This window comes from Eublepharis macularius, chromosome 17, assembly GCF_028583425.1.
Source record: "Eublepharis macularius isolate TG4126 chromosome 17, MPM_Emac_v1.0, whole genome shotgun sequence".
Taxonomy (NCBI): Eukaryota; Metazoa; Chordata; class Lepidosauria; order Squamata; family Eublepharidae; genus Eublepharis; species Eublepharis macularius.
In genome coordinates this window covers 21,542,654-21,555,964 of record NC_072806.1, presented here as the reverse complement: position 1 = coordinate 21,555,964, position 13,311 = coordinate 21,542,654, and the positions used below count along the sequence as shown (strand labels likewise).

At 47.6% G+C, this 13,311-nt stretch overlaps 1 protein-coding gene across 2 annotated transcripts in view; it reads right to left on the bottom strand.

The window, feature by feature from the left end:
- AP2B1 (adaptor related protein complex 2 subunit beta 1) overlaps positions 1 to 13,311 on the bottom strand; it is a 95,810-nt gene that overhangs the window by 9,841 nt on the left and 72,658 nt on the right. For both annotated transcript variants that reach the window (XM_055001285.1, XM_055001286.1), the window contains 2 exons: positions 9,778 to 9,862; positions 8,477 to 8,563 (listed from right to left, as the gene is read on the bottom strand). In XM_055001285.1, coding sequence (XP_054857260.1) covers positions 8,477 to 8,563; positions 9,778 to 9,862 — 172 coding nt within the window. The remainder of the gene's footprint in view (positions 1 to 8,476; positions 8,564 to 9,777; positions 9,863 to 13,311) is intronic.

The following is a 13,311-nucleotide window of genomic DNA, read 5'->3' as shown; positions in this document are numbered from 1 at the left end:
GCAGCTTCCTATGTGCAGAACGAATGCTTTGTGCAGGGATAGTCCCAGGTTCGGTCCTACAGGTAGCTCATAAGTTATTGGCAACTCGCTGACTGCTTCTGAGTAGCTTGTGCATCCCTGGAAGACCCAAGAAAAGATTGCCCAAAATTCTGTGCTAGGCTTTTTGAAAAAAGCGTTGTTTTCACAGGATTTGTCTCTGCGCTGCTTAACTGGCAGTGTCCTTCCTGCTGCTCTTCCTAGCCCGTGCTCTGTTTTAAGGACAGAACAGAACTTGGTAGCACGCCAGGGGAGGGGAACCAGCTCGGGATATTTTTCACGTCTCAGAAGCAGCTCTCATTAACACAAAGTTTAGAGACTCCTGACATAGAGGATCTTGCTGGGAAAAAAGTTAGTTTCCCTGCCAGGGACCCTGGAGAGAAGTCAAAGGTCAGAGGAGACGAGAGTGGGGTAGCCAAGTCAAAGGTCTGATGACTTAGGCAGGGCAGTTGGGGAATGTTAGAATGTTAGTGGAATAGGTCCATAAATCAGAGACTGTATACCTGCTTGGCAGGTGGAAGGTTCAAGCTAAAGGATCTTGCGTAACAGCTGCTGGGAATGAACTCTGGAGACCTGAAAGGTCGTTGCAAGTCTGAACCTCCCATTAGGATATGTGCAGACCACAGTTTTCTGCCTCCGCTGGCTGCGGCTTCCCACAAAACTTACTAGCTCCTCCTGCTCCACATGTATCTATTTGTGGCCTAAAAGAACATCACAAAACCAACTTTTGTAAAAGATTCCCCCTTCCTTAGTAGCCTGGAAACAACTTTTCCTCACCATAGGGAACTGAAAAGGAGCTGTTGACATCCATTAAAGGTGACTCCAAACGGTCCAGTGTGGAAAGCATTATAGTAAACCAAACTTTGTGCTAATGAAAGCATAAATAATGGTTTGGTATGCTTTGAATCTGCCTGGACTGTCTCAACGAGTGGAGCTGAGAGCAGGTTTCTGGATGCTGCTGGTGTTGTGCTGGACTTTTACTTTGGGGTCACCGATGCAAGACCATTGTTGGGGCTGGGGGCTCAGTCGAGGTCCAAGCAGGGACACGGGCAGTCTGTGAGAAGTTTTTCTTTAAGTGAAAGAAAAATGGCTCACACAGAGGAGCTAGATCAAAGCCAGCTGTTATATAAGACCATCTAGGATCTTATTACTTTCTCGAGTCACCTGTTTCCTGCTGGGCCGTAAGTTGCAATATACCTTCTTACCTGCACCAATGGTGGTGCTATAGAGCCACAAAGTCCATCAGGAAGTAAGATAACTAAGGTTCCCAGGGATGGTGCCCCTTGTATCCTGGCTCCTGACAGCTGTTTGAGGGTCTCTGCAAAAGTTTCCCAGAATCCTAAGCAGTACCCTAGATGAATTTGCCTCACCTGGCAAATGCCTGCTCTGAGCACTGCACTGATATTTAAATAGTTGTCTTCACTGCAATCCGGGCGGACCAGCTGGGGAGAAGTATTTTTAGCTTGCAGCTAAATGGGTGGCTTTTGCGGAGCTACAGTTAGAGAAGCCGGGGGTTGTGCCAGAGCCTGCTGACTCCAGAAAGGAACTCATCTCTGCGAGCACACGGACAAAGGTGCTCGTGCAAGAGCTGGTTTTCACCATTCCCTATCAGCACCTTGAAGGCACTAGAACTAAAAGACCTGGGCCAAGCTATGCCCCCCTTTTATCTGCAATAACGTCTATTTAAAATAGTTATATACTGTGTTCTCTATTAGATCAAGGCAGTTTGCAAAGAAAAAGGACAAAACATACAACAAAAATGTAACACTAGGATCACAAGGGCTAAATCAAAACAACCAAGCTTAAGATTTCAAAATCCAAATACTAAAGCAGAACAGCAGCACAAAACACCACATGCATAAACACTGAGAGAAGGGGGTTCTATGGCTGAAGGGCCGTAACTGAAAAGGCCCTGCCCTTTAATGGCCACCTATCTCACTTCCGAGGGCAGTTGTTCACATAACAAGGATCACGAGGCATAGTCAATGTTAAGGCTGGTTTGTACAGGAACAGGAAGTCCTTTACGTACACTGGTCCTAGACCCTTGAAGGCCTTAAAGATCAGAACCGGTACTTTGCATTAAGCCTAGAAAAGCACAGGCAGCGGATAAAGTTCTTTAAATGCTAGGCTTACATTGGTGCCACCTAGCAGCCAGGATACTTCACTTTGTACCAACTGCAGTTTCCGGGCTGTCTTCAAAGGAAGCTTCGCATAATGCAGTAATGCATTATTGCATAATGCAGTAATGCATTCATTGATGAACCAGCCAAAACCAGTCCGAGGTGCAAAAAGGTTTATTAAGCAGAGAATACTTGAGGTTGAGAGGCAGCATGATATAAACAGAATCAAAAAGTTCCTTTTTGATTCAGACACCATGAATAGACTAACACCTATGCCATATCTCTACAACTTGGCAAACCATGAACTCAGGAGAACCTTCATGGTAATGCGATGGGATGCTTTGCCCTCCGCTGTACTTGAAGGCAGATAACAAAAGAATTCTGATAGACGAACGCCTGTGTCGCTGTGGTGATGGGAAAATAGAATCATTAGAGCATGTCATTTTTGAGTGTAAGATGTACAATCAGATACGAGAAGTTAATATAATGCCTATACTTTCAGTGTATCCGGGAAGACAAAGAGCTCTTCTTTCAAAAATGCTGTCGGATAAGAAACAGGATGTAACATATAAGGTTGCTAAATTTGGATGGTTGGCAATGAAAAGCAGGAGACATTACATTACTAACTAAAGGTAGTTTTCTATTTTTGTTTTTATGCTGTAGTAGGTTTTTAAATAACTTTAATGGGATATTTTACTATACTGGTTTACAGACCTTCTGATTTACTTACCCATATGTTTTACTATTTATTGTATTATGCTTGCTGGTCTATGACCGTAATAATAAATTTTTTGTTGTTGTTGGGTTGCGTTCAAGGTGCAATGAGTGGCAGATCAGAGCTATCTAGAGCAATGGATCTAAAAAGCATGCCTAGACTGCATTTGACCTTATTAAGGAGGCCAGGAGAAAGGGTCAGCTCTACCATCAACTATCCGCACACAAGTCTTATTTGGAATGATCTTTAGTTTAGAGGCCCTCATTTGGCCCATTATCACCTTTGGGCATTCGTTCAAGATTTATCACTGCCTTGCTAGCTCCTGGTGGAGAAGGAGCTATTCATCATCTACACAATTCCCAATCTCCAAATGGGAAATGGATCAGCCAGGTAGGAATGAAACCAGAAGAACGTGGTATCCGATACCCATCCTGGCAAATTTGCTCTGAAGGATTACCATGATTAATGGTAACCAAAAGTTGATAATTTTTACAGGGGTGTTAGTGGTGGCTGCTCCTTAGTTGACGCCGCCTGCGTTAAAGACTCCCAAATTTCAAAGTGTGAACTGTTTCCGTAAGCAACATGAGATACTTTCAGCTTCAAAGAGCTTTTGGCAATTATATCTTTAATGATCTTTAACATGCTGTTTACTTCCCCACAGTCTAACCGCTGGAACTTTCCCTTCTCACTTGCTTTCCCCTTCTTACAAGCGCAGGAAGCGGCCTTAAAATGGGACTGGAAATTAGTTCACCTTGCTCAGTAGTGTCAACTCCAAGCGGCAAAAATGCTAGAGAGTCTTGGGCAGACAAAGGCCTTTCTTAAGACTTGCTTTTCAAGACCCTTCAAGGGATTTTCTGCATGCAATCCTACCTTTGGGCCCTAACGTCTCCCCAAATCACTGGGGCGTCTTGTCCGGTATTGTCCTAGCCTTGCAGAGTGGGATCCTTTAAAGCTGCGATCAAACTCAGGAGCTTGCATGTGCAAAGCCTGGGCTTCTCATTTATGAATTTAGAACATTTGAAATGCCTTTCTGCCCACCCGGGGGTCACCAAGGGGACAAACAATAAAAACGTTAGAGCAAGATTAAAAACACAGAGGAACGTAGGAAAATAATGGAAACGGAACACACAAATAAAGCACATGAATGGGAAGATGGGTCAACGAGAATCAGTGAGGAAATGCCAGACAGGAAAAGAAAAAGTTATCACCTGCCAGCTGAAGACAATGACAGAAGGGACAGATGAGTCTCCGTGCAGAGGGAGTTTAGGCACCATGAATGCCCGAGAAGGCCCTTTCCTGGGTTGCTACCAATCTAGCCTCCAGATGGTGGGGCACCCGAAGCAGGGCCTCCACAGATGACCTTAGTGTTTGGGTAGGTTCATATGGGAGTTGGTGGTTCTTAAAGTATGCAGGCCTTAAGCTGCCTGACTGCAAGGTGTGGGTCCTCCCTTCTTCAGCTGATTCCACTCTTGCTAGGGTTCTGTTGCCCCCCAGCCATTCAGCTGATCTAACTTCCAGGCGCCACATCAGCTGCAACCTTCTAGCTGCTCTGCTCCCTTGCTTCCTCCAGAGAGCATTCTCTGAGCCCGTCCAGCCTCCCCCCGTATCACAGAAAAATGATTCTAGTCGACTGTGTGATGCCACCGTATTCATTTCCCTGCTGGCCTGAGCTCAAATCTGAAGCATCTGAAGAAAAGAAGGGAGGGGGAAAGGCAGCCACGGCAACCTCTGTCATTGCTGTGGGAGAGAAGGGAAGCCAGCCTGAACTGATCAAGGGCTGCCAAACCCTTGTTTATCAGAAATGACCCACTTTTCTGGCTGTACACAAGCAGCGGGAGAACGGTAGATCTGATGCACACCGTCGTCTCCCCAGTGACAGCTCCGCTCTCAAAGAAACTTCCCCTTCCTCCTGCAAAAAACCCTCTGTGTGTGTGTGTGTGTGTAGGAGGATACAGTGAGGATTTCCCTTCTCATTGGACCTGAAAGATGGCTGCAGTGGCAGACCAAGGCATTGTGATCCCCAGAGTACACAACGGCACAGAAACGGGGCCAGGTAACTTAAACTGGGGATCTGCGATGAGTCTGTGATGGCCCAAAGGCAGAATCTGATATTGGATACAAATATGTCAGGCTTGAAAAAGAAAATAAATAAAATTCTAGTCCTTATGGATGCAAAAAGAGGCCTCACAACGTGCTGGCAGATTAAATCATTAAAAGTTTTCAGGCTTGAAAAAGGTGGGGGCAAAGAGGGCAACAACATCTCTATAGTGAAGTGTAAGAAAAGAGGAATCCAAGAAAGCCTCCAAGGAGCTTAGACTCTAAAATACGACCCAAGGGAGGCTACAGTGGAACAGGAGAGCAGTGTTGTGTAATGGTTAAAGTGTCGTACTAGAAACTGAGACAGTCAGGTCTGAATCTCCAAATTTGCCTTGGAAGCTCGCTGGGTGACCCTGGGCCTGTCACAATCTCTCAGCCTAACCTACTTCAGAAGGTTGTTGTGGGGATGGAGGAAGGGCGAACAGTGCAAAAAACTGCTTTGGTTCTCAATCAGGGAGAAAAGCAGAATATAAATTTAAAAAGCAGTAAGCATAAACAGGAGGATAAACAAGAATGGACATTCATGCCAGTTGCAGATTCATTAGGCTTCCTTTGAATAGAGGAGGGTCACACCGGGCAAAGGAGATCTAAGAAGCTTCAAGGAAGTGAGAGAAACTGCATAACGCACATTAAGGGGAAGGTAGCAAGGGAGAACGGGTGGAGTTGAGAGAGAGGGACAGCTAAGGGTAGGGGAACAACGGGAGCAAAGGTCAAAGGCAGTGAGATGGACTGCATATGAGGGCAAAGAGATAAATCAGAGATGCGCACACATTTATACCCGCATGTTCCACGATGCTAACGCTAAGATGATGCATATTTACTTGGGTAAAAAACATATCGGACCCAGGCAGGCCTTCATTCTGAGTAATCATGCACAGGATTATGACCCCCGATTTGCAAGACAGCAAACTTTTCCCTCTCGCGTTGCCCAAGTCTTCCTTTGTGCAGCATTTCCCCCGCAAACTGCCAAAGGAATATCTGAGCCTTGCCAAGTAATGAATGTTAAATCTACTTAAAGTCACCCAGTTTATTCTGAGGGCAGAATCCGGTTTCTACAGAACGGGACAACTCGTTTCTCCTTTGTCTTGCCATTGTTCTGCCCTGCTCCCACCAGCAGCTCCACTCCCACCCACTTCCCTCCACAGTGTTCCACGTTCCAAAAGGCCACATTTAATCACCCTGCTCGAAGGGGGCCTGCAAAGCGGGAGGGTGGCATAATGGCAGGCCCTGGGGGCGGCTGAAAAGATTTCAAAATTGACCAGCGCGTGGTCCCGGATTTGGTTCGATTAGTTTGGTTCCCAACTGGGGCCCCTCATCTGACCAACAGCGGGGCTTGGAGCAGGCTGCCCATTTTCTCTCCTTGGGCTGCCCCCCTCTGTCACCACCGAGTACCTCCCCCCTTTCAGCATTTACAAGGTCACCCTCCGAGAAGGACTTGAAATGTGTCAGAGAGCCACAAACCTAATAATTAGTGAACAATACCAAGGCATTGCCTTTGTGTTCCTAGCAGCCAGGGTAGCTTCTGCAGATGTCAAAAGAATTCCTTCGAGGAGTAAACAGGGCGGGAGAAGCTCTATTTAAAGCCCTGTCACTGTGAGCATGCAGAACAGGAATTCAGGGCAGGGTGGGATTCTGAAAGCGTTTGCTGAAAGGGCGCTTGGAATGCCTGCCCACCAGAATTCAGCAAATGCCTGCGGCGATCAAGCTGGGGCTGCTACTGAATCTAAGAGAAGCTAAATGCAGTGGATAGCGGCTAGAGCAGGAGGTGCTCCGTTGACCAGACCATTTCCAGGCCAGGCCAATTCAGAAGCTTCACTGGCGGCCAATTACAGGGGCTGATATTAGATACCCTTAGGATGTCCTTCCATTCATACATACAAATGGTCACATGAAGCTGCCTTCTATTGAGACAGGCCACCGGCGATCATGGACAGCATTGTCTGCTCTGACAGGCAGCAGCTCTCCAGGGTCTCAGGCAGGGTCTTCCGCATCACTTACTGCCTGATCCTTTAAACTGCAGATGCTGGGGATTGAACCTGGGACCCTTTGCTTGTCTAAATATCCATTCATTGTATTTTATGAACTTCTTGCCTCCGTTCTGTCCTTGGGCAGGGGCAGTCTAAGCCATGGGGCAACTGGGGAAGCTGCTCCGGGCCCCGCGTTGGGAACCCCTGACCGTGCAGACTGCTCCTGTTGCTGGCCACTGCCCTAAAACAGCTACTACCACAGCTCCACAGGTGAGAGAGATGGAGCATCCTTCCATTCATCTCCAGGATCGCCTCTGGAGTTGCGCTGGACCCACCCCATGATGGAGTGGGGAGGGAGAGTGGATGGAAAGCCTTGCACAGGCCCACTGGCTCCAAGCTGGGCATGTTGGCTCATGGCGGCGGCTCCTGCCCACCTGCATGACAGTGGGGAGGGGTAGGTGATCTACGGGGGTCCATGTGATGGCCCCCCCATCACAGCCAATGATTCTGGGTCGCCATCCTTGAATTTTGCCCAGGGCCCCAGAATCACTAACAACCACCACAACCGCGTTTCATTTGTATGCCGCTGTTCTGGCCCACTCCGAGCAGTGAATAGTGTTGTTATTATCTATCCTGGCAATACAGCTGAGGAGCTGGGGCCGAGAGGAATGGCTTCCCCAAGGCAGTAGTGGGATTCGAACCACCAAAGAGTTGCATCACAGCTCAATTAACCACTACACTACACCAGCTCTCCTAAGGCCACCCCTGACCTCATGCAGTCAGACTGAAAGAAAGCGACTGTCCCAGTCACAGGGGCTGGTACCAAATAACCTTCAGTTTATCTATGCATCCACACAAACACACAAAGCAGCCTTTCCGGTGAGCTGGACCATTGTTCGGTCAAGGTCACTGCTGTCTATTCCAACTGGCAGTGGCTGTCCAGGGACTCACCCATCTGAGTTTGGATCTGAACCTGCCGCAGTCTGACACTCTTATCATTACACTACGCTTCTGCACGGGCATTCCGAGCATCATCTCCAACCCTCAGTCTTCCCTTTCTAAAGAGAGAGCAACGGAACCCCCTTCACAGTTAAATTTGCTCAACCCCGTGATTAAAAAGGCCACATTTTAGCTCCTCCTCTACCGCTCTGCATAGCAGACACACCATTAATACGTATTTGCATCACTTTGTCAGAGCTAACGGAACACCACTTGAGCGCTCTCAGGTGCATTGCGTGGCTATTTCCTTAACTGAATGTATGTAGTGGGGGAGCTATTTGATGTTAGAAAAATTCCAGCTAATACCTGCAAGTCTTACAGTGCAGAAATAGGAGAAGAGCAGTTAATCCCTCTCCTTAAACAGCAGGGGGAAGAGGACAATGCTAGCCCCAGATAAAACAGTGGCATATATCAAGCCTAAAGCTGGATTTACAAATCAAAACCGTTCACGGTATCTTTGAGACACTGATACACCACCGTGATAACAGCGGCGTGCAACCCTAGAGAGTTAATATCTTTTAAAAGGTAGCTTTTCTACTCACCAGCATTCAGGTGACAATCTTTAATTTGAAACTGGAGCTCGTTTTCATTCGGAATATCTTTCCATGTGGCGAGGAAGACCTGGCGTTCTACCAGGGAAGAAAGAGGAAAACACAAGAGTGAGAGCCAACGAATCCAAGACAGAATGGCCTCGCTAACAGGACGCAAGGCAGTTGCCGGGAGAAGCATGAGCTCCATCCTCACCTCTCTACTGATGGACTTTTTATCCCTGATCAACGGGATCATCTAACTGCAGAATAAACCAAGCTGCAGAAATCCTGAAACCCAGCGTCTGAGGGACGGATGTCACAGAGCCCAGAGATCATATCCTTCTCTGATGTGTGGATAAATTGGGGGAGGAGAGGAGAGTAAACTTTCTCCTGACGGGTTTTCCGAAGAACCTCCCACCAGAACTCCCCCATGGGGGTTACAGCATACTTATAAGCAGGGCTTTTTTTCAGCTGGAATGCGGTGGAATGGAGTTCCGGAACCTCTTGAAAATGGACACATGGCTGGTGGCTCCGCCCCCTGATCTCCGCTGGGTGGCACGGAGGGCAATCTAAACTCCCCTCTGTCTGGAGATCAGGGGGCGGCACCACCAGCCATGTGACCATTTTTGCTGAGGGTGATTTAAACTTTTAAAAACTCCCCCCTCGTTCCAGGTGACCCAAAGTGACGTCATTCGTCCTGGAAGTGTGTGCTCACTTTATGCGCGCGCATGTGGTACCAGGGGCACCACCTCCCGTCAAGAGTTGCCCCCTGTGTTGACAACCCACTGAGTTCCACCACCTCTTTTCCCAGAAAAAAGCCCTGCTTATAAGAGGGGACTCACAAGAAAATGTGGGGGAACCAAGGGGTATACTTGTTTTCTGCTTTTCTTTTGCCAATTAATTGGGAGGGGGTAGAACTTTGGCACCCATTCAGTCTTTTTTTCTGCTCCAAATGCAATCGCTGGTGCAGTTGGCTTCACTTAGAACAACGATACAGGAGGTGGCAGGGTTCTATCTGCTCTGCACTGAATTGGAGTCCCTTTGGATGCCATTTATCTTTAACACACCTTGCCTCTAGTTTGGTCCATAGAAGCCATCATTCTGAACGAGAATTTACAGGTTCCAGGGAAAGGAGCAAAGCAGCAGTGCCCCTTCCCAATCTCAGCTGATCACTGTGAAGAGTATCTCCCCCCCCCCGCCACATAGATCCTGTTTTGCACCAGACATTTCTAGATCCAGTGGCAATCACATGACATATCCCCCCCCCCCGGCAAAGGTCAACCTCCCAAAGCCAGAACACACAGACCACTGACCCATTTTGCCATCCTCTACGAAAAGCACGTTGAGGGGGATAAGGCAGCTGAAGTAGAAGACATCGATGTTGTTCTTCACGGCCACCTGAATGAGAAGGGGAAAAAAGACAAGAGAAACACTTATTTATCCAACTTTAATCCTGCTTTTCTATCAAGGATCCTGATGTAGCTTTCGAGCAAGAAAACAATTTGACATAAGATCACTCCAAGGGCTGAGCTAAAAGGGAGAGCACTCGACAAAAATCCCTCAATTTTTCTTGACCATTTCTCCACTAGTGGAAAAAGCAGCAGCAAGCCAGACATCTCTCTATTATGCCTGGACTCGCTAAAATAATATTTTGATCGCTGCACTAGCTTTGGGAGCAAACGTTTGGTTGAAGAGCGGGATAAAAATATAATGCGTTTGCAAAGTTGGTTTTAGGCATAACGGGAAATGAAGCACTAGGGTCTCCTCACGCAAAGTTGGAAATGCTACCATGAAAGTAGACAAGAGCTGGGCTAGACCGACTGATGGTCTGATCCTGCCCAGGGCAGCTTTGCGAATTGAGACTCTGTGGCCTGGTGGAGGAGCAGCGGGGAATGGGTGCTGAAGAGCTGCCCACCAGTCAGAGAAGACAATACTGATCTAGGCAGACTCAACTGGTTAACTTGCTATGAGACAATTTAATGTGCTCATATATAAAATCTCCCTTCTGCACAAATCCTGATAAGCAACTTTTTTCTAGGGATGGGGCTGTTTTGGGGAAACGTTTCCAAAATCTGCTGTCTCCATGACCTGCTTCAGGATTTCTGGAAGCACATGGCTGGCCATTATGGGAAACAGGATGCTGAGTTGGATGGACTCTGCTTCAGATTCCACAGGGCTCTTCTTATCCTACTACTTGAAAGGTAAGCTGTACTGGCGACGACTCACTTTTTATCCTCATGCAGGCGCATTGCCGATGACTCTGGCCATGAGGCTGCTGCAAAGCACCTGCGTGGTGCCGGGAGGGGGACTGCTGAATCAGTTTTCTAGAGCCCATTGTATTTTTTTACACAACAGGTCTTGTTGCTAGTTAACCATAAGTGGAAAAGGAACCCCCATACACAAGGGCAGTGTTGTTCTTAGTACCACAGGCAGGGGACAAACGATGGAGGAAAGTTATTGGCCAGTATGAGAAACAGGATGCTGGGCTGGATCCAACCAGATTTCCCACTGTCTCACTGAATTCTTTCTATTACAGCCCCCATTCCACATGGTCATTGTCCATGCAGCTCCTATGATCTCCAGCATAGCCTTTTTTGGTAGCCAAATGGTCAGCCCTTTTTCTTCAGCAGCCTCACTTCATCATCATCATCATCATCATCATCATCATCATCATCATCATCATCATCATCATCATCATCATCATCATCATCATCATTCCACCTTTCTCACTGAGACCGAAGGCAGATTACGCACTAGGATAGTCACTGTGCAAAATGCAATAATGAACAACAGTTAGGACAGTGAGCAGATACAACAGAGAATGGCAGCAGAAAATCTGAAATAAGCATGAAGCCGAGGACAGAGATGAAATCTTTCTGAAACAAAATGTAACTAGTTAACATGACATGTTTAGCGATGCAGAAACTCCCTAGTAGGAGTATATGACATGCCCAGCGTGTGGGCTTCCAGGAAGCATGAGAAAGGATGCTGACGTAGAAGGTCTTATCCAGCAGGGCTCTTATTTGCTCAGGAACTACTGTACCCCATGGTGTCCCAATCAGTTGGAGGCTGTATCCCACCCCTGCTCGCTCACAAGAGTTAATAAGAGTGTATTCAGTGTCACTGAGTTGTGGTTGAAGCTGCTCCTGGTGAATCCAGTTTCGCCACATGGGAGTGGGGAGAGAAGAGAGTTTAGAAGAAGGGGCAGGCTGTTGTCTCTCCCTCAAGTGTCTCAACAGTTGCAGCTCGATTTACTTTGTCCCACATGGAGAGCCTGCCTATGGAGGCATGAGATCACCTGTTCATCTGCATGGGTTTGGTCTTGGGCTTCACAACTTTGTTAGACAGGGGTGTGAATGGGGTGTCTATAATAGTGCCTGTTACATTGAAGGATCTGAAATCTGGTGCTTACAGGAAACTAACGGCAATGCTGTGTGAAATTTGCAAATTACATGTGCACCCCTCCCAATTTTCTAGATACACACTAGTCAGTGGGAGCTGCTACACCTTAGAGAAAGAGGCCCATAAATTGTTGTGGCAGTCTCCGAAGTCTTTGGCAGTTTTAAAATTTGCCATGTGACAGTATCAGCATTCAACACATTTCTAACATTCACTGTAACACAGATATACAAATCTCTACAGAACTAAGAGTCCAGGTGGCAAGTTTTGACCCAGGGACCATGCATTCAAATTTCCTCTCATTGTTGGAATCAGTGTAAATTCAGGCGAGAGCTGGCATGCAGAACGCATGTTTCCGCAGAGAGGAGTCCACAAGAATAAAGCCCAGAAATCCAGTGTGACTGGTGATTTTAAGCAGACTTCCAGGAGAACCAGCCCTGACTCTGCTAGAAACGAACTCCGAACAATCAAGAGCCCTGATGTTCCTTCCCCAGCCTGAAGCACTACAGCTCTCTGGGGGAACAAACCATCTAAATCAACAATCAGCGACTTCCTATTCTCTGGCATCCCCGGCTATTGATCACAAAAACTCAGCTTGCAGCAGGAGGGCAAGCAGGGGAAAGCAGTATTCCCATATGGCAGAAAGGGGGGGGGGAAAGGCTGCCCTCCAAATCATCCCAAAATGTAGTCAGGGCTTGTTTGTAAGCAGTTAGAATTGATTCATGTCTTCACGGCTGCTGCCAGCGCCGCCCTTTGCACTCACTGCCAAAAAACATGGCATGTCGGTTTGGCTCCTTTCTCGGAGTCTCAGCCAAAACACAGGGCAAAGCTTTCCTCTTGAGGCTGAGGCGACTTGACAGATCCCGAACTCTGTCCTGTCCCCTGCCCTTAACCTTTCTCCTTGTTGCGCTTGGTACCTTTTGATGCAAGGGATAGAGTTTTGATCCTGGGATTTGGACCTTTTAGGTACAGGATCCCAGGGTCCAAACTTGAGACTCCCACCCAGCCAATACAATTGTCCGCTCAAGTGCTCCTCTTCCATGGAAAGTGGTATCAATTATGAGAACTGTTCAGCCAAAACTGTTTGATGCCTGGACCATGAAGCTCCTTCATGCATCTTCCGACTCCTCACTTTCCGCTTAACCCCCTCCTCTTCTCCCTCTCCCTTCATCCACACTTCCCCCTCAGCTCCCCATTTCTCAATTCCCCACCTAGGCTGTCTCTCATCTCATTGGCCATCCTTCCTTCAGTTCTCACCCCTTGGGCCCTTTTCCTTTCCTGCTTACTGGTGCTCAGCCACAAGGCCGCCCTCCCCCGTTGCTCCAGCTTCTGTCAGACTCTTCCTAAAGATCCTCAATAACATTCTTCTCACAGACAAACTACTGTTGCGTCAGGCTGCAGATAACGCAAGGCAGACTCTTGGCTTTGGAGGTGTCTAAACAGGCACC